Source organism: Chlorocebus sabaeus, chromosome 5 (assembly GCF_047675955.1).
Source record: "Chlorocebus sabaeus isolate Y175 chromosome 5, mChlSab1.0.hap1, whole genome shotgun sequence".
In the NCBI taxonomy this organism is placed as follows: Eukaryota; Metazoa; Chordata; class Mammalia; order Primates; family Cercopithecidae; genus Chlorocebus; species Chlorocebus sabaeus.
Genome location: NC_132908.1, coordinates 70,617,390 through 70,634,848, shown reverse-complemented (window position 1 = coordinate 70,634,848; position 17,459 = coordinate 70,617,390). Strand labels below are relative to the sequence as shown.

At 44.8% G+C, this 17,459-nt stretch overlaps 1 protein-coding gene across 1 annotated transcript in view; it reads left to right on the top strand.

Annotated features, from left to right (window-relative positions):
- Window positions 1–17,216, top strand: part of SF3B3 (splicing factor 3b subunit 3) — a 50,451-nt gene extending 33,235 nt beyond the window's left edge. Inside the window, exons 14-26 of the mRNA XM_007993675.3 lie at window positions 495–650; window positions 1,180–1,323; window positions 4,604–4,726; window positions 5,753–5,907; window positions 7,964–8,138; window positions 9,708–9,913; window positions 10,011–10,167; window positions 12,020–12,145; window positions 13,177–13,389; window positions 13,935–14,033; window positions 14,898–15,041; window positions 16,008–16,112; window positions 16,587–17,216. Coding sequence (XP_007991866.1) covers window positions 495–650; window positions 1,180–1,323; window positions 4,604–4,726; window positions 5,753–5,907; window positions 7,964–8,138; window positions 9,708–9,913; window positions 10,011–10,167; window positions 12,020–12,145; window positions 13,177–13,389; window positions 13,935–14,033; window positions 14,898–15,041; window positions 16,008–16,112; window positions 16,587–16,727 — 1,944 coding nt within the window. The 3' untranslated portion in view covers window positions 16,728–17,216. The remainder of the gene's footprint in view (window positions 1–494; window positions 651–1,179; window positions 1,324–4,603; window positions 4,727–5,752; window positions 5,908–7,963; window positions 8,139–9,707; window positions 9,914–10,010; window positions 10,168–12,019; window positions 12,146–13,176; window positions 13,390–13,934; window positions 14,034–14,897; window positions 15,042–16,007; window positions 16,113–16,586) is intronic.
- Window positions 17,217–17,459: the final 243 nt, after the last annotated feature.

Here is a 17,459-nt window from a genome sequence, read left to right as displayed (position 1 = left end):
AATTGATTTCTGCAGTCTGAATCCATTTCAGAAAACTTCTATATGGAAGAATGTTCAGTACACATAATTACCTTGCTCTCAGGAGGGCTCTAGTGTGGCCAGATTTGTAGCCTGACTGTACCTTTGGTTGCGATTTCTTTGTCTTCAACCATATTTGAATTCCCTTCAACCAAAGTATTCTTGTAAACACATAAACAGTTTTATATATCTCCATTTCCTGAGAGCAAAGTTGGCTAAGAAAATTTGTGGCACATTGACCTTGTTCGTTCTCTTATTGATGGAAGATACTCATTTTGCTTGCTGTGAGCCTATTAAATTCAGTCTTGAGAACTCAGAGAAATTCTTGTCATTGATTATAGGAAGAGGAGTGAGAGTATGCAGAACAAAATACAACAGCCGTCCTTCATTCTCTGGATCCAGGGTTTTGGGGTGAATTGGAGCATCTAGATCCACCCCTTTGTAGTTTTGACCTCGCTCTGTCTTTCCTCTTATAGTCAGGACAGCTGAATGAGTACACAGAACGGAAGGAGATGTCAGCAGATGTGGTGTGCATGAGTCTGGCCAATGTACCCCCTGGAGAGCAGCGGTCTCGCTTCCTGGCTGTGGGGCTTGTGGACAACACTGTCAGAATCATCTCCCTGGACCCCTCAGTGAGTGACACTCTGAGCTTCAAGGATCATCTGGTTGGAAGCTGAGCATCTGGCCCACTCCTGATGTCCATCTCTGAGATCAACTGGGTTAGACCCCAGAATCCATACCTGCTACTTCTCTTGTCATTGCAGTGTGTTCCAGGAGTTTCCTGCTGTGGTTTAAGGATATGATCTGAGACTACAGAAATGTTTCTTTGGCTTAAACCTCAACTCCCTTTTTTTAGTTAAAAACCGAGACTGCATAAATTTGACTTGCTGCAGGACCCTAGATGACTTTTCGGGAGGTGTGCTTTGCTTAATTACCTTTACCATTATCTTCTTTGACACGAGGAGGAAAGCATGATCTTCCCGAAGCTTATTCTGAGATTGGGTATAACTAATAACCCAATACTCTCTTAGAACTCACTCCCGGGGTTTTTTCTGTGCATAAGGAAGTACTTTTTCAATCCTAGAATTAGATTTCTCTGTGTATGTTTTTTTCCTAATAATGTCATTTTCTGTGTTTTTATGATTTTTCTCTCCCTCTCAGGACTGTTTGCAACCTCTAAGCATGCAGGCTCTCCCAGCCCAGCCTGAGTCCTTGTGTATTGTGGAAATGGGTGGGACGGAGAAGCAGGATGAGCTGGGTGAGAGGGGCTCGATTGGCTTCCTATACCTGAATATTGGGCTACAGGTAAGAGATCCAGAGGCCCACATTGTGGACATCAGTCCTTCTGTAGGTTACACACACTCCTTTGTTTGGTAACAGGCGTTTCCTCTGCCCGTGGTTTCACATCCTCACCTATGAAAAGTAAACAGTGTCACTCTGGGTTCCACTTTTCTCAGCTCTTTAATTTGAACAAATCAGGCTGGGAAAGAAATATTTTGATCAAGTGCTTTTTGATAGCTACTCTAAGTCAGAACTGGCTGGGTTCCTCAAGGATCGACTGTAGTTCCCGCTATTCATTAGTTTCAGAAACAGAAACAAATACCTCTCAGTTCATCATTGTCTTCATTAGCAATAAAGGACCCCTAAATGTTCTCTGTTGTCAAAGTTGCTGAGCTCTTTGTGCCGTGAATAAAAGGTATGCTTTGACCCTAAGAGTGTCAGGATTTTTGATCATATGCTTTTCATTTTCCTTAATGATTATTGACTCAGACATCTAAGTAATCTAGCCCAGGTACTTTTTGCTTTTTAATTTTACTTCCTAATGTAGAAATCTCAAACATAGCCAGAAGTTAGAGAGACTAATACAATGAACTTCCATGTACCCCATTTTTTGGGGGGAGGGTTGTTATTATTTTTCTTTTTTAGTTTTTTTTCTTTTGTTGGATTTTTGTGGGCTGCCACATGAGTTTTCTGTCTTTTTTAGTTTTAACAGCTAGCAACAACATTCTGCTGTTGTTTTGTCTTTTTCCTGGACTATTTTAAAGCAAATCCAAGATCTATCATTTCATCTATAAATACTTGATAATGTAGCTCCAACAGATGTCTGTTTTTGTAAGATATTAGTATTATGCTCAGCAAAATATAATAGTTCCTTATTACCATGTTCCAGTTTTCCCTGTTCTTCTTTCCCCCAATGTGTCTTTGTAGTTCATTGTCCTCAGGATCACAGCATAGCAGTCTATGCTTTTTCCATTTGCTTCATCTGTCTTTTTATGTCTCTTAAACTGTCCTACCCCATTTTGAAGCATTACAAGATAAGATCATTTGTCTTGTAGCATTTCCCACCTTCTGGACTTTAAAGTCATTCCTTGTGTGTTCAATGTTCCTGTATCCTCTGTATCAAGCTGGTGGGTAGAGTATTAGACCATGCCGTCCCTTAGAAATACAAGGTGAGCTACAGGTGTAATTTAAATTTTCTAGTAGCCACAAACAGGAAAAAAGTAATTTTAATGTTTTTTTTTTTTTCCTTTAAAAAAAAAAAGCAGAGACAGGGTCTCGCTGTGTTGCTCAGGCTGGTCTTCTCTTGAACTCCTGGCCTCAAGCAGTCCTCCTACATTGACCTCCAAAAGTGCTAATGGGAATGCAGGCATGAACCACTGTGCCGGGCCAGTTTTGGTGTTTTATTAACTCTGTATATCTAAAATCATTCCAACATGTAGTTAATATAAAAATTGCTGAGCTATTTTACCTTTTTTTCTCTCTCTTTTTTTTAAACTAAGTCTGAAATCTGGTATTTGGCACTTTATACTTAACGTCTTAGTTCTCTTTAAAATTTATTTTTGTTAAAAAAATAATTTCTTCCTTGAGACAGAGTCTTACTCCATTGCCCAGGCTGGAGTGCAGTGGTGTGATATCAGCTCACTGCAGCCTCTGCCTCCTGGGTTCAAGCGATTCTCATGCCTGAGCCTCTTGAGTAGCCGGGATTACGGTGTGCACCACTACTCCTGGCTAGTTTTTCTTGTGTCTAGTAGAGATGGGGTTTTGCCATGTTGCTCAGGCTGATCTTGACCTCCTGAGCTCAAGCGATCCACCCGCCTTGGCCTCCCAAAGGGCTGGGATTACAGGTGTGAGAAACCACGCCGGGTCCTGTCTCAGTTCTGACTAGCCACATGTGGCTTGGGGTAGCTATAGTATCGGATATTGCAGAAGAAGAAAGTTGGTTAGATTCAGATTTCATTATTAGGGGAGGGGGACAGGAATATAGGTGGTGCTGTTTACTCCTATTGCATCATGTCAGGAGGTGTGTAATGTCTGGTTGTCCCACTCACAGTGATGTTGGGATGTTTATCTGTATCTGTGTTAAAGTTCCCATCAACCTTTTACTTACAGCTATTACACACATTGCCTAGGTTCATTCTTTCTTTAGTAGTTGGAAAATGATGATTTTTTTTGGGATTTAATTAGTTGGAGTTCTAAAGACAAAATTTGCATCATCTCTTTGCTTACTCTCAGTTCATACAGGAAAAGGAAAAGTACTTTTTTTCCCATTGTTCACCTGTTTTCAGGATAAGGAGTGAGAGCCACAGCACTCCCTTCAGTGGGGACCCGTAAAGTGGGTTTTTTGCTGTTTTTTAGAGTAACGCTGGTCAGGTGCTGTAATCCCAGCACTTTGAGAGGCTGAGGTGGGTGGATCGCTTGAGCTTAGCTCCTTGGGAAGCTGAGGTGGGAGGATTGCTTGAGCCTGGGAGGTGGAGGCTGCATTGAGCCAAGATTGTGGCACTGTGCTCCAGCCTGGGTGACAGTGAGACCCTGTCTCAAGAAATAAATAAAATTAAAAAAAAAAAATAGAGTAACATCATAAACTTGTGGATTTTTATGTATTTGTGCTTAAAACTCCTCTTTTTTTTTTTTAAACAGAGACAGAGTCTCACTATATTGGCCAGGTTGTTCTTGAGCTCTTGGCCTCAAGCAGTCATCCTTCCTTGGCCTTCCACAGTGCTGTGATTACAGATGTGAGCCACCTCACCTGGCTTTTTTTTGAGGGGGGTGGGGGTTGGTAAATTGCCTCATTCTAGAAGAGTGGGAATTTCTATTTGAAGTTAGTTCCTTTGTCCTTTTAACATGACCCCACAATTTGTAGGGGTTTCCTTGCCTTGTTGCACAAGAAAGTGTCCCCACATAACATTCTTGCCCCAGCCCCAAACTAGTCATTCCTTTTAGGAACCTTGTTCCTTTAAGAAGAAGTGCTGTTTAGGAACCATGGTCTTTGTGGTTATTTAATTATTTATTTGAAATATACAATAGTGAAGAAGGGTTTAACATACATGGTAAAAAGAAATATTAAGAAGATATAGTGAAAAATAAGTGTGTTTTTACTTAGTAGATGCTCCATAATTTTGAATGATTAAGTGATTAATGAGAGAATTAATGAATGGCTATCTGATTGTTAGGATCTTTTTTAAACAACCAAGTCATTTCTTTCCATCTGCTCTAATTTCTTATATGAAGTAGCCAAGGGAGAGATTTTCCTGTCATAGCTGATAAACTTCCATAAGGCTTCACCTGCTCCTCTCCTTTTGATTAGAACGGTGTGCTGCTGAGGACTGTCCTGGACCCTGTCACTGGGGATTTGTCTGACACTCGCACTCGGTACCTGGGGTCCCGTCCTGTGAAGCTGTTCCGAGTCCGAATGCAAGGCCAGGAGGCAGTAAGTAATGAAGGTTGGGGACAGGCAACATGTTTGGGATTTTAGTGGCACCATCTGAGAACAATCTTTGTTGTAAGCTTTGCTTTTACTCATTTGCCACTCCATCTTGATTGGTTTCCTTCATGTGGGAAGTCCTGAGTTTCCTAACCTAGAGCTTCCTCACTGGGGCTCCATGGCACCGTGTCATGATTTGGTTATAGTTGGGTTGAGATACCGATCCCTTTAGCCCTCTGGCTGGTCAAATAGGGCTGGAAACCTCCCCTCTAGGACACCACTAGCCATGAGAATTCTCAGGTTTTATCCCAGTCTTAGATCAGTGTCAAGTTTACTACCTAATGTGAAAGAGATTAGGAAACATTGTATCCTTTATAGTTAAGAATGTTAATGTTTCTGGGCACTGTGCTAACTGATTCCATTTAATTCTTTTTTTTTTTTTTTTTGAGATGCAGTCTCACTCTGTTGCCCAGGCTGGAATGCAATGGTGCAAGCTTGGCTCACTGCAACCTCCGCCTCCTGGGTTCAAGCGATTCTCTTGCCTCAGCCTCCCGAGTAGCTGGGATTACAGGTGCATGCCACCAGGCCCAGCTAATTTTTGTATTTTTAGTAGAGATGGGGTTTCACTATGTTGGCCAAGTTGGTCTCGAACTCCTGACTTCAGGTGATCTGCCCACCTTAGCCTCCCAAAGTGCTGGGATTATAGGCATGAGCCACCACACCTGGCCTTCATTCCATTTAATTCTTGCAGCTGTCCAGCCTTGTGGTACTATTTTCATTTTATACGCGCGGAAGCAGGCTTTGAGAGGTGAAGTGATTAGTCTAGATCATATGGCTCGTAGCCCATGCTTTTCACATATGCTAAGCCATGGTGCCTCTCTGTAGCCCTCTTTTTCTTAAGATAGCCTGTTAGATTTCTAGAATATCTTAGGATACTCTGCAGACTGAAATTTGGGGATAGGGCTTTTGATCACCTTACCATGTTTGTATTTTTTCCCAAACCTTATTGGAGCTGTTTTTTTTTCCCCTCAGGTATTGGCCATGTCAAGCCGCTCATGGTTGAGCTATTCTTACCAATCTCGCTTCCATCTCACCCCCCTGTCTTACGAGACACTGGAATTTGCATCGGGTTTTGCCTCGGAACAGTGTCCCGAGGGCATTGTGGCCATCTCCACCAACACCCTGCGGTGAGTGAGTGAGTGAAGCTCAGCAGGAAGCCTTTCTGCCAAGGGCTCAGACTGGTTCTGCCAGAGTGTTGGAGGAGGCTGTGAAGAGGTGGCAGAGAGACGACTTTACCATGAAGCTTGTGTGTTGCAATTGAAACCTTCATTTGGCTCAGCGTTTTAGTACCTGAGAGCCAAGTTTCGGTGTTTTAGCTTCTGTTAAGACTTTCAAGGCAAAGCTTTAATACAGTCCAATCTTCCTGAGATTTCAGATTTTTGTTTTCTAGTGAAAGGGCATTGCCATTGGATTAGTTTTAGAGCAAGTATTGGATCTCTGCATTGATAACCTTTCTTACTCTTGTCTTGCCATTTGTGGTATTAAATCTTAAATTTTAACCTACATGAAAAAAGTTGATGGAACTGTTCTTCCTGATAATATTGATGTGAAGTTTGAGCACTATATGTAATATTGCTTGCAAGATGGAAAAGAACCTAAAATAACCCAGTCAGTTTGGCTTCCTCAAGTTTTTGGGGGCTTTTAAAATTAAGCGACCAAAGTTGTTCACATCCTGGTTATAATTATTGGCTGTTCATAATGAAACTATGGCCTCTTGATAGATTAATCACTATTGCTTATCAAATGAGCTCTCAAAATTTCTTTGCAGCAACTTTCAGCGTCTTTTTATGGTCATTGTCCTTTTTCTTTCTGTCATCTTTGTATTTATCTTCTGCTCTAGCAGAATTGATCTCCGTGCACTCCTCTACATCACTTAATATTTTTTAAATCTCTGCCTGTGCTGGAATGCTTCACCCACATGCATACGTGCCTGTCAGTGTTCCCCTTGTCTTTTAAGCCAGCCTTGTATCCTCATCTGTGGTCCCTACCTCCTGAATTCCTATAGATTTAGATGATCCCTACAGATTTTTAGGCTTTCCTAGGAGCAGAACTTACTTCCCCCCAAAACTAAATCAGGGAAGATGAAAGAGACATAAAAGCATAGTGCTTGGGGGCAGTTCATTTTTTAAATTATTTTTATTTTTAAATTTATTTTTTTGAGACAAGGTCTTGCTCTGTTGTACAGGTTGGAGTGCAGTGGTGTGATCATGGCTCACTGCAGCCCCAACTTCCTGGACTCAAGCTATTTCTGCCTCAACCTCCCAAGTACCTGGTGGGACTATAAGCGCATGCCATCATGCCCGGCTAGTTTTTGTGGTTTTTTAAATAGAGACAGGATTTCACCTTGGTGCCCAGGCTGGTCTTGAGCTCCTGAACTCAAGAGATTCTCCCACCTCAGCCTCCCAAGTAGCTGGGACTACGGGTGCGTGCCACCATACTCAGCTTTTTTTGGGTATTTTCAATAGAGTTGGTGTTTCCCCATGTTGCCCAGGCTGGTCTTGAACTCCTAGCCTTAGGTGATCTGAGCGCTTCGGCCTCCCAAAGTGCTGAGATTACAGTCGTGAGCCACTGTGCCCAGCCCGTATCTTTTTAAATGTAGAGAATAAACTACAAATAAAACTCCATCATTAGAGATCAGGTAACTATATTTTTTAGGGTACCTGGGTTCTGCCCGTTTTGCACATAGTTTGGCTTATGTGTGCATCTCTGTCCAATTCGATAGAAATTTGTAGGTCCCCTATTTGCTGTCTCTTGCATTGTCAAAGTTTTCCAAAACTGAGGTGATTTTTGTTCACAAAGGCATCCACTTTATTTAATGAAGCAGTCACTACAGATACCATATATGTTCAGGTAATTGCAGTGTTCACAACAAATTTGGGATTGGGCGCTTTGTTATCATTAGAGTGATTAAAAAAAAATCTTTTGACAATCGTTTGTGTTTCATTGGTGAGAACTAGAATTGCCATGAATTGTGGTAGGGTGTTGCCAAATGGGAAGACCCTTCCCGGATCTCTGTGTCTGCAGTGCAGTTTTCTAGATTAGGAGGCTGTTGTTTAATGTTGCCTAATGCCAACGTTAGAGCTTCAGGGATTGATGTGTTTACGGACTGCTCAAAGCCTATTTCACCACCAGTTTCTAGGTCCTGAGTGAGTATTAAATAACTGCCTTGCTTTTCTGTCATAGCATTTTGGCATTAGAGAAGCTCGGTGCTGTCTTCAATCAAGTAGCCTTCCCACTGCAGTACACACCCAGGAAATTTGTCATCCACCCTGAGAGTAACAACCTTATTATCATTGAAACGGACCACAATGCCTACACTGAGGCCACAAAAGCTCAGAGAAAGCAGCAGATGGCAGAGGTAATGAGACTAACGTTCAGGGGTTCTGTTAAAAGATGTGTGAAATTATGTTGAAAAGTTTAAACTGCTCAGCACTTTGGGAGGCTGAGATGGGAGGATTGCTAGTTTGAGACCAGCCTGGGCAACATAGCAAAACCGCACCTCTATTAAAAATTTTGAAAGATAGCCTGGTGTGTTGGTGCACTCCTGGTATGTTGGCGCACACCACTGCATACCAGTGGCACTCTGGACATGAGACTCTGTCAAAAGTTTAAACTCCTGTAATTGTTGTTATATTCTTTGTTTTTAAAGATCTAGGCTCTTTTCAGCTTCTTTAAGCAGAGGCCTTTGCCCCAAAGTACTTCATGTTAGAGCCTTTCTTGTAACCCAGGACTATAGTTTGACCTCCATTTATTCGCAATTAAGTTCCCTCTCTGAAACAGAATTCTCCAGTCTCTGAGCTTCCAAAATAGACTGTATTTCCTGGATTTGGGCCCAAAGGAGACAGCTTTCATGTTCTCCACAATACCAGCTCTTTCTAGAACTCATTGCCTAGCAAAAACCAAATAGCTACAACCACGTAGTACTGTATCCAGCCTTAAAGAGTGGAGACAGAGTAGTCTTAGTAGGGGAAATCAGATGGGTTGGATAGAAAAACGGAGTTTCTGGCCGGGCGCGGTGGCTCAAGCCTGTAATCCCAACACTTGGGGAGGCCGAGACGGGCGGATCACGAGGTCAAGAGATCGAGACCATCCTGGCTAACACGGGTGAAACCCCGTCTCTACTAAAAAATACAAAAAAAAAACTATCTGGGTGAGGTGGCGGGCGCCTGTAGTCCCAGCTACGTGGGAGGCTGAGGCAGGAGAATGGCGTAAACCTGGGAGGCAGAGCTTGCAAGTGAGCTGAGATCTGGCCACTGCACTCCAGCTCGGGTGACAGAGCAAGACTCCGTCTCAAAAAAAAAAGAAAAATGGAGTTTCCATTGTCATTTTCTCAAGCCACTAGTCACAGCTATTGTTCTCTTTGGTGTTTTCTACTAATATGTAACTAGCAATGTCTGGATTTCCCTTTTGTGATCTTCTGTCTTACCTAGTCTGTACACCTCTCCTTTTAATATTCATGTCGGGAAATCCTAGTTGGGACTGCTGACTTTGCTGCTTTATGTATTAAGAACCCCTTGGGGCCGGGCGCGGTGGCTCATGCCTGTAATCCCAGCACTTTGAGAGGCCGAGACGGGCGAATCACAAGGTCAGGAGATCGAGACCATCCTGGCTAACATGGTGAAACCCATTCTCTACTAAAAATACAAAAAAAAAAAAAAAAAAAAAACTAGCCGGGCGTGGCAGCGGGCGCCTGTAGTCCCAGCTACACGGGAGGCTGAGGCAGGAGAATGGCGTGAACCTGGGAGGCGGAGCTTGCAGTGAGCTGAGATCGTGCCACTGCACTCCAGCCTGGGCAACAGAGCGAGACTCCTTCTCAAAAAAAAAAAAAAAAAAAAAACCCCTTGGAGTGTTCTTGCTACCTATCCTCTTCTCAGCAAGCCCCTACCTCCGAACATGCCAACTCAGTTTTTTGGTGTTTTGGGTTTAGGAAATGGTGGAAGCAGCAGGGGAGGATGAGCGGGAGCTGGCCGCAGAGATGGCAGCAGCATTCCTCAATGAAAACCTCCCTGAATCCATCTTTGGAGCTCCCAAGGCTGGCAATGGGCAGTGGGCGTCTGTGATCCGAGTGATGAATCCCATTCAGGGGAACACACTGGACCTTGTCCAGCTGGAACAGAATGAGGCAGCTTTTAGGTAAGGAACCCAGGACAGTTCAGGGTTTGGTAGCCTGGAACAGGAGCTCTCTGGGTTTTGACGAAGGCCTTACTCTTGCTTCTTACTCTGTGTGTAGCGTGGCTGTGTGCAGGTTCTCCAACACTGGTGAAGACTGGTATGTGCTGGTGGGTGTGGCCAAGGACCTGATACTGAACCCCCGATCTGTGGCAGGGGGCTTCGTCTATACTTACAAGCTTGTGAACAGTGGGGAAAAACTGGAGTTTTTGCACAAGGTAGGAATCAGCCAGTGAGTGGTTCTCCTAGATCTTAAGTCCTATTGAATTCTCTCACTTTTGCTTATGTTATGGGTCAGGTCTTTTGGGGACCAGCTCCTTGATTCCAATCCATCTCTTACCAGCACATGGAAAATGCTGGGGCCTTCTAGCTGCGGTGATGCTCTTGTGCCTGTGCATTCCACAGTAAGGCTTTGTGCTAACCACCCATAATGGGGAGATGGATGCACATTGAATCGGTCCCTTTCTTACTGTTTTAATAAGCGGGCAACAATTTGTGACCAAAATTCAGTAGTTTAAATAATTAATATTCTGGCTGGGTGCGGTGGCTCACACCTGCAATCCCAGCACTTTGGGACCAGCCCGACCAACGTGATGAAAGCCCATCTCTACTAAAAATATAAAATCAGCCAGGCATGGTGGCATGTACCTGTTATCCCAGCTACTTGGGAGGCTGAGGCAGGAGAATCACTTGAACCCGGGAGGCGGAGGTTGCAGTGAGCTGAGATTGTGCCATTGCACTCTAGCCTGGGTGGCAGAGTGAGACTGTCAAAAAAAAAAAGATTTAGTATTCTTTTCCATCTGCATTCTCTGGGAAGTTACTGTTTAATGGGTACAGAGTTTCAGTTTGGGAAGATGAAAAAAAAGCTGGAGATGATAGTTACACCACAGTAAATGTGCTTAATGCCACTGAAGTGTATACTTAAAAATGACTGGGCATGGTGACTCATTCCTGTAATCCCAGCACTTTGGAAGGTCGAGGTGGGTGGATCACCTGAGGTCAGGGGTTCAAGACCAGTCTGGTCAACGTGGTGAAATCCCATTTCTATTAAAAATAAAAAATCAGCCAGGCATGGTGGTGGGCGCCTGTAACCCCAGCTACTCCAGAGGTTAAGGCAGGAGAGTTGCTTGAACCTGGGAGGCAGAGGTTGTACTGTGCTGAGATTGCGCCACTGCACTCCAGCCTGGGCGACAGAGTGAGACTTTGTCTCAAAAAAAAAAAAAAAAAAAAAAAGGATTAAGATGGTAAACTTTATGTTATGTCTGTTTTACCATAATTATAAAAATAAAAATAATATTCTCCTCCACACTGACAGCATGTGAATTCCTTCAACCCTACCATAAGGAGGGTATCCTCTAAGAAATACTTCATAGACCCTTTTGCGTATAAAATTTGTCTCTCCTTTACAACTGAGATGTCACTAGGCTGGGTGCAGTGGCTCACGCTTGTAATCCCAGCATTTTGGGAGTCTGAGTCGAGCAGATTACTTGAGCCCAAGAGTTTGAGACCAGCCTGGACAATGTGGTGAAACTCAGTTTCTACAGAAAATACAGATAATTAGTTGGGTGTGATGGCACATGCCTGTAGTCCCAGCTACTCGGGAGGCTGAGGTGGGAGGATCACCTGAGCCCAGGAAGTCCAGACTATAGTGAGCCGTGATTACGCCTGCCACAGCCCTCCAGCTTGAGCGACAGTGAGACCCTGTCTCAAAAAAAAAAAAATGTCATTTTTCACTAGCATTTCTTTCCTGTCCCTCCACAAATTACAGTCACTTCTTAGCTACTAAGGCTTCACTATTATTTCATGAGGCCAGTTAAACCAAGCACAGGCTCTGGGCAGCTGTCATCAGGTACCAGAACTTCTTGTCACTTGTAGCATTGATCCCTCTGCTGGGTGAATGCAGCATGTGGGACCTGTTCACCCCAACACGCTGATTCATTAGCAAAATAAGATCACTGGTATGTTTCTTAATGATAGGCTCCTGTGAAAGAAGGCATTTCTAGGCGGAGAGGTGGGGCCTGTGTCTGGCTGGCATTTGTAATAGCTGTATTACGTGCTTTTCCTCTATAGACTCCGGTGGAAGAGGTCCCTGCTGCCATTGCCCCATTCCAAGGGAGGGTGTTGATTGGTGTGGGGAAGCTGTTGCGTGTCTATGACCTGGGAAAGAAGAAGTTACTCCGAAAATGCGAGAATAAGGTAAGTGTGCTGGCGTTGGTGCTGAGATCTAGCTCACATGTCAAGGGTGGGGGCATTGGTGGGGTGGTGGGCATTGAGTTTTAAAATCTTATCTTTATTAGGACTTGTGTTACCCCAATTCCAGCTTCAGAATTATGCCCTTTATTTTTTTTCGAGATGGAGTCTCGCCCTGTTGCCCAGGCTGGAGTGCAGTGGTGCAATCTCGGCTCACTGCAACCTCCGCCTCCTGGGTTCAAGTGATTCTCCTGCCTCAGCTTCCCAAGTAGCTGGGATTACAGATGCATGCTGCCTCGCCTAGCTAATTTTTTTTTTTTTTTTTTTTGAGACAGAGTCTCGCTCTGTTGCCCAGGCTGGAGTGCAGTTGCCGGCTCTCAGCTCACCGCAAGCTCCGCCTCCTAGGTTCACACCATTCTCCTGCCTCAGCCTCCCGAGTAGCTGGGACTACAGGCGCCCGCCACCTCACCTGGCTAGTTTTTTGTATTTTTTTTAGTAGAGACGGGGTTTCACCATGTTAGCCAGGATGGTCTTGATCTCCTGACCTCGTGATCTGCCCATCTTGGCCTCCCAAAGTGCTGGGATTACAGGCTTGAGCCACCGCGCCCGGCCAGTTTTTTGTATCTTTAGTAGAGACAGGGTTTTACCATGTTGGCCAGGCTGGTCTCTTAACTCCTGACCTCGTGATCCGCCCACCTTGGCCTCCCAAAGTCCTGGGTTTACAGGCGTGAGCCACCGCACCAGCCCTTGAGTTTTGAGAGGAGCAGGAGTAGAGAATTCTCATTTCTTGACTTACCAAACAAGAACCAGCTTTCTATTTTGCTAGCTTCTGTAAGGAATGTAACTCTGAGAGTTAGGCGTATATTTGCACTATATTAAAAGCTGTTTGGCTCTTTTTCCCACCTAGAATTCATTGCTAACTGCTGTTTTTTGATATTTGCTGTTCTGCTGACCCTATATATGTCATACGGAAAGCTGGACTTTCTTTGGGTTCTGAACCCCAAGATTACACCCACTATTGTCCTTGTTTTCCCCAGCATATTGCCAATTATATCTCTGGGATCCAGACTATTGGACATAGGGTAATTGTATCTGATGTCCAAGAAAGTTTCATCTGGGTTCGCTACAAGCGTAATGAAAACCAGCTTATCATCTTTGCTGATGATACCTACCCTCGATGGGTCACTACAGCCAGCCTCCTGGACTATGACACTGTTGCTGGGGCAGACAAGTTTGGCAACATATGTGTGGTGAGTTGATGTTGTTCACTTGGGTTACAGTGATGTGTAGGAAAGCTGGCTCAGTTTGTTGTGGGTAAAGCCAAAGATGAATCAATTCTGGGGAGTAAAAATGGATATAAAATTCCATCCTACTAAAGCTAACTCTACAAGCAATCTGTTCTTTAAGCCTTCTTACTAGTCTTGGATTTTTCTCTGGTTTATCGCTCTCCTCTCTACTGAACATGATTTAATGATAGGTTTAGTTTGAGCTAATGGCTAATATTTCTTTTTACGTTTTATAAGAACTTTGGAATGTCTGTTGTCTGTGTTGTGTGGTTTTGGTATTATCCTTAGCTGTGTTAAACTCCTGCTCATGGGTCGATTCTTTTGAGTTTCTTGCTCCTCAGACACAGCTCCTGCCCACCAGAGCAGGTGCAGGACACACAGGCTCAGGCCTCTGTCTAGGCAGTGCCCCTATGGCTGACTTGGCAAGGACCTGGGCCAGACCTGTTGCTTGGCGACCCAGGTGAGCAGGTCTGGGCCCCAGCACTGTGACTTGTGTCACTTCCTTGTAGGTGAGGCTCCCACCTAACACCAATGATGAAGTAGATGAGGACCCTACAGGAAACAAAGCCCTGTGGGACCGTGGCTTGCTCAATGGGGCCTCCCAGAAGGTAAGATTGCAGAATGGGCCCCAGGGAGGGCGCTGCTTAGCACTTCTCCTATTGCCGTCACTGGAGAAATTGCCTTTGGTGAATTATTCATAGTGCACACGACTGTGCTTGAGTGCTGTCCTTCCACAGTCCTTTCTTACCAATCTGCAGAAATCTCCTTGGAGAGTAGCGAGTTCCTTCGAGAGAGTCCATTCCTAGTCCTCTGCTCTGAGGTGTGTCCAGGGCTTTACTTTCTCCTGTAGGTATATGCTGCTTTAACAGAGGATCTCTGGACTTTCTATTTTAGAAGATAAGCCTAGTGATTGCTGTTTTCTATAATTTTCTTTGTGTTTTCCTTTTTTTTTTTATGGCAAGCTTGATAAATTTAACAAAATGGTTCTTATCGTTTTAAGAGATGATGAACACTAAGTTTAGCATGTTTTATGAGGCATTAAGCCTTAAGTAAATGTGAGAATTTTAAAGTATTTTTAGGTTTTAATAATTTTTGGATTTATTGTTTGTTTTTGAGACAAGGTGTCGCTTGGTCGCCTGGGCTGTAGTATGGTGGTACGATCACAGATCACTGCAGCTTCCACCTCCTGGGCTCAAGTGATCCTTCCCCCTCAGCCTCCTGAGTAGTTGGGACTAGAGTACATGCCACCAAACGTGGCAAATTTTGTGGGTATGGGTTTATGAGGCCTCACTGTGTTGCCCTGGCTGGTCTTGAAATCCTGGGCTCAAGCAATCCTCCCACAGTTGGCCTCTATAATAGTTTTTGGATGTTAATAGATGGTGAAATGTGCCTTAGGGAGCACTGCATGCTCTCGGGAGTCCAGGGAGGCTTCTGAGGGCACACACAGTCACTAGTCTGTTTCTGACTCACAGGCAGAGGTGATCATGAACTACCATGTCGGAGAGACGGTGCTGTCCTTACAGAAGACTACGCTGATCCCTGGAGGCTCAGAATCACTTGTCTATACCACCTTGTCTGGAGGAATTGGCATCCTTGTGCCATTCACGTCCCATGAGGTGAGAGCACCCACATTACTCTGGCCTTGATTTTTAAGGTTGTTTCTTGGTGTTGAATCTACCTAAGAGGTCAAATTCATTTGTCCCCACATATAATTAATAATGCTCTGGGAATTATAGACTGACGGAAGTACTTGGGGAGATAGGAATCTTGATTCCCCCGCACCCAGGGAAGGCCCATTTGTTGTTGTTGTTGTTGTTGTGTGTTTTTTTTTTTGGGGGGGGGGTTGGAGTCTCCTGTCACCCAGGCTGGAGTGCAGTGGCACAATCTCGGCTCATTGCAAACTCCGCCTTCCAGGTTCACGCCATTCTCCTGCCTCAGCCTCCCAAGTAACTGGGACTACAGGCGCCCGCCACCACACCTGGCTAATTTTTTGTATTTTTAGTAGAGACAGGGTTTCACCATGTTAGCCAGGATGGTCTCGATCTCCTGACCTCGTGATCCGCCTGCCTTGGCCTTCCAGAGTGCTGGGATTACAGGCATGAGCCACTGCGCCCGGGCAGGCCATTTGTTTTTATACTGTACTAGGGTTTGCTTCAGTCTGATGCGAGTTTACAAGGTTAGCCTGAGCCCAAAGCTCTAGAACCGGACTCCACAGACTAGGATTGCCAGGATTGATGGGATGATCCCTGCTGGGGCACACATCACCATATGGAGTCCAGTCTAGGTTTGCCAGAGTTCGGCATGTTTTATTCCAGCAAAGGAAGCTGGGATCAGGAATCTGACCTCACAAACCATTCTTTATGTGTGGCATTCTCTTTTGCACTGCAGACAACACGAGGTCTCCTTTTGGATTTTAACTATCGTGTTGTAGCAGAAAAACCTGTGATTATCAGAAAGTGATTAGATATTTCCCTTGTGTTTGTATGGTAAAAATGAATGGCTTGTCTGTTCATTGTGCTTGTGGAAACTCTAGACTAGTTGAAATCACTTCTCAGTGACAGATTTTTTGTTTCTTCTGCCAGGACCATGACTTCTTCCAGCATGTGGAAATGCACCTGCGGTCTGAACATCCCCCTCTCTGTGGGCGGGACCACCTCAGCTTTCGTTCCTACTACTTCCCTGTGAAGGTAGGTTGGGGGAATCTGAGCTGGAAAGGGAGATCCTGAGTAAAGGAGCAGCACAGGCAACAGAATGATGGGAATAGTACCAGGGAGGGTGCTCCCTTCGGGGCAGACCACAGCCAGAGCAAAGGCTTCACTGCTTCTGCCAATCTGAACTCTGAGTACCAAGAGTCAGCTTAGATAGAGTTCCTGGATCTACAAGCGGGGTTCAAGTATCGAGTGGAGAATAAAAAGCTTTCCCTGTCTGGGCGTGGTGGCACACGTTTGTGGTCCTAGCCAGTTGGGAGGCTGAGCCGCAGAGTTTAGAGAGTGCAGTGAGCCATGATTATCCCACTGCACTGCAATCTGGGTGATAGGGTTTGAGACCCTGTCTCAAAAACTAAAAAATAAAAACAGCTTTCCCTACAACTGCTGCTTTAGCATGTGCCATTTTCTTTGGGCATCTCACCATTTTTTTCCTTCTGTTTCTCCATATCTTAGAATGTGATTGATGGAGACCTCTGTGAGCAGTTCAATTCCATGGAACCCAACAAACAAAAGAACGTCTCTGAAGAACTGGACCGAACCCCACCCGAGGTGTCCAAGAAACTCGAGGATATCCGGACCCGCTATGCCTTCTGAGCCCTCCTTTCCCTATGGGGCTTGCCAGAGACTGTGTATTTTGTTTCCCCCACCACCATCGCCGCCACCTGGCTTCTGCCATGTGGCAGGAGGGTGGCTGGATAATTAAGACTGCATTATGAAAGCCAACAGCTCTCTCCCCTCACCTCTTCTCCTGGAATGACTGGCTTCCCCTCAAATTGGCGCTGAGATTGGCTACACTTCTCCCCACCTGGTACATGATACATGACCCCAGGTTCCAGTGTGGAACCCAGTTCCCCCATTCCCCAAAGCCATCCCTACATTGATATGTCTGACTCTCCTGTCTACTTTTGCACACACCCTTAATTTTTAACTGGTTTTCCTGTAAATACAGTTTTATACAATGTTATCTCTGTGGGAGGAAGGAAGGAAGGCTGTGGTGGGACTAGATAGGATATAATATCACTCCTGAGTTCTCCTGCTCTAGGATCTAACCAGAAAGAAACAGAAACCTAGTTTTTAAGGTGACTGGCGTCCGTGTGTCTTGTTCTGGAGATGAGGATGTAGGTGGGAGGTTTGAGCCCAAGTTAGAACAGGACTCTTAAGTTAGAGTAGACTCCTTCCTTCCAGATGCCTACTTGGACTTGGGACACTCTGTGGCTCCCTACCCCCAGGTCTGTGGTGGTTTCTTTGTTTTTTCCTGGTTCTTTTTGCTGTGCTGATGAAACATGGGCTCAATAACCATGTGGATACTCACCCCTTTTCCCACTG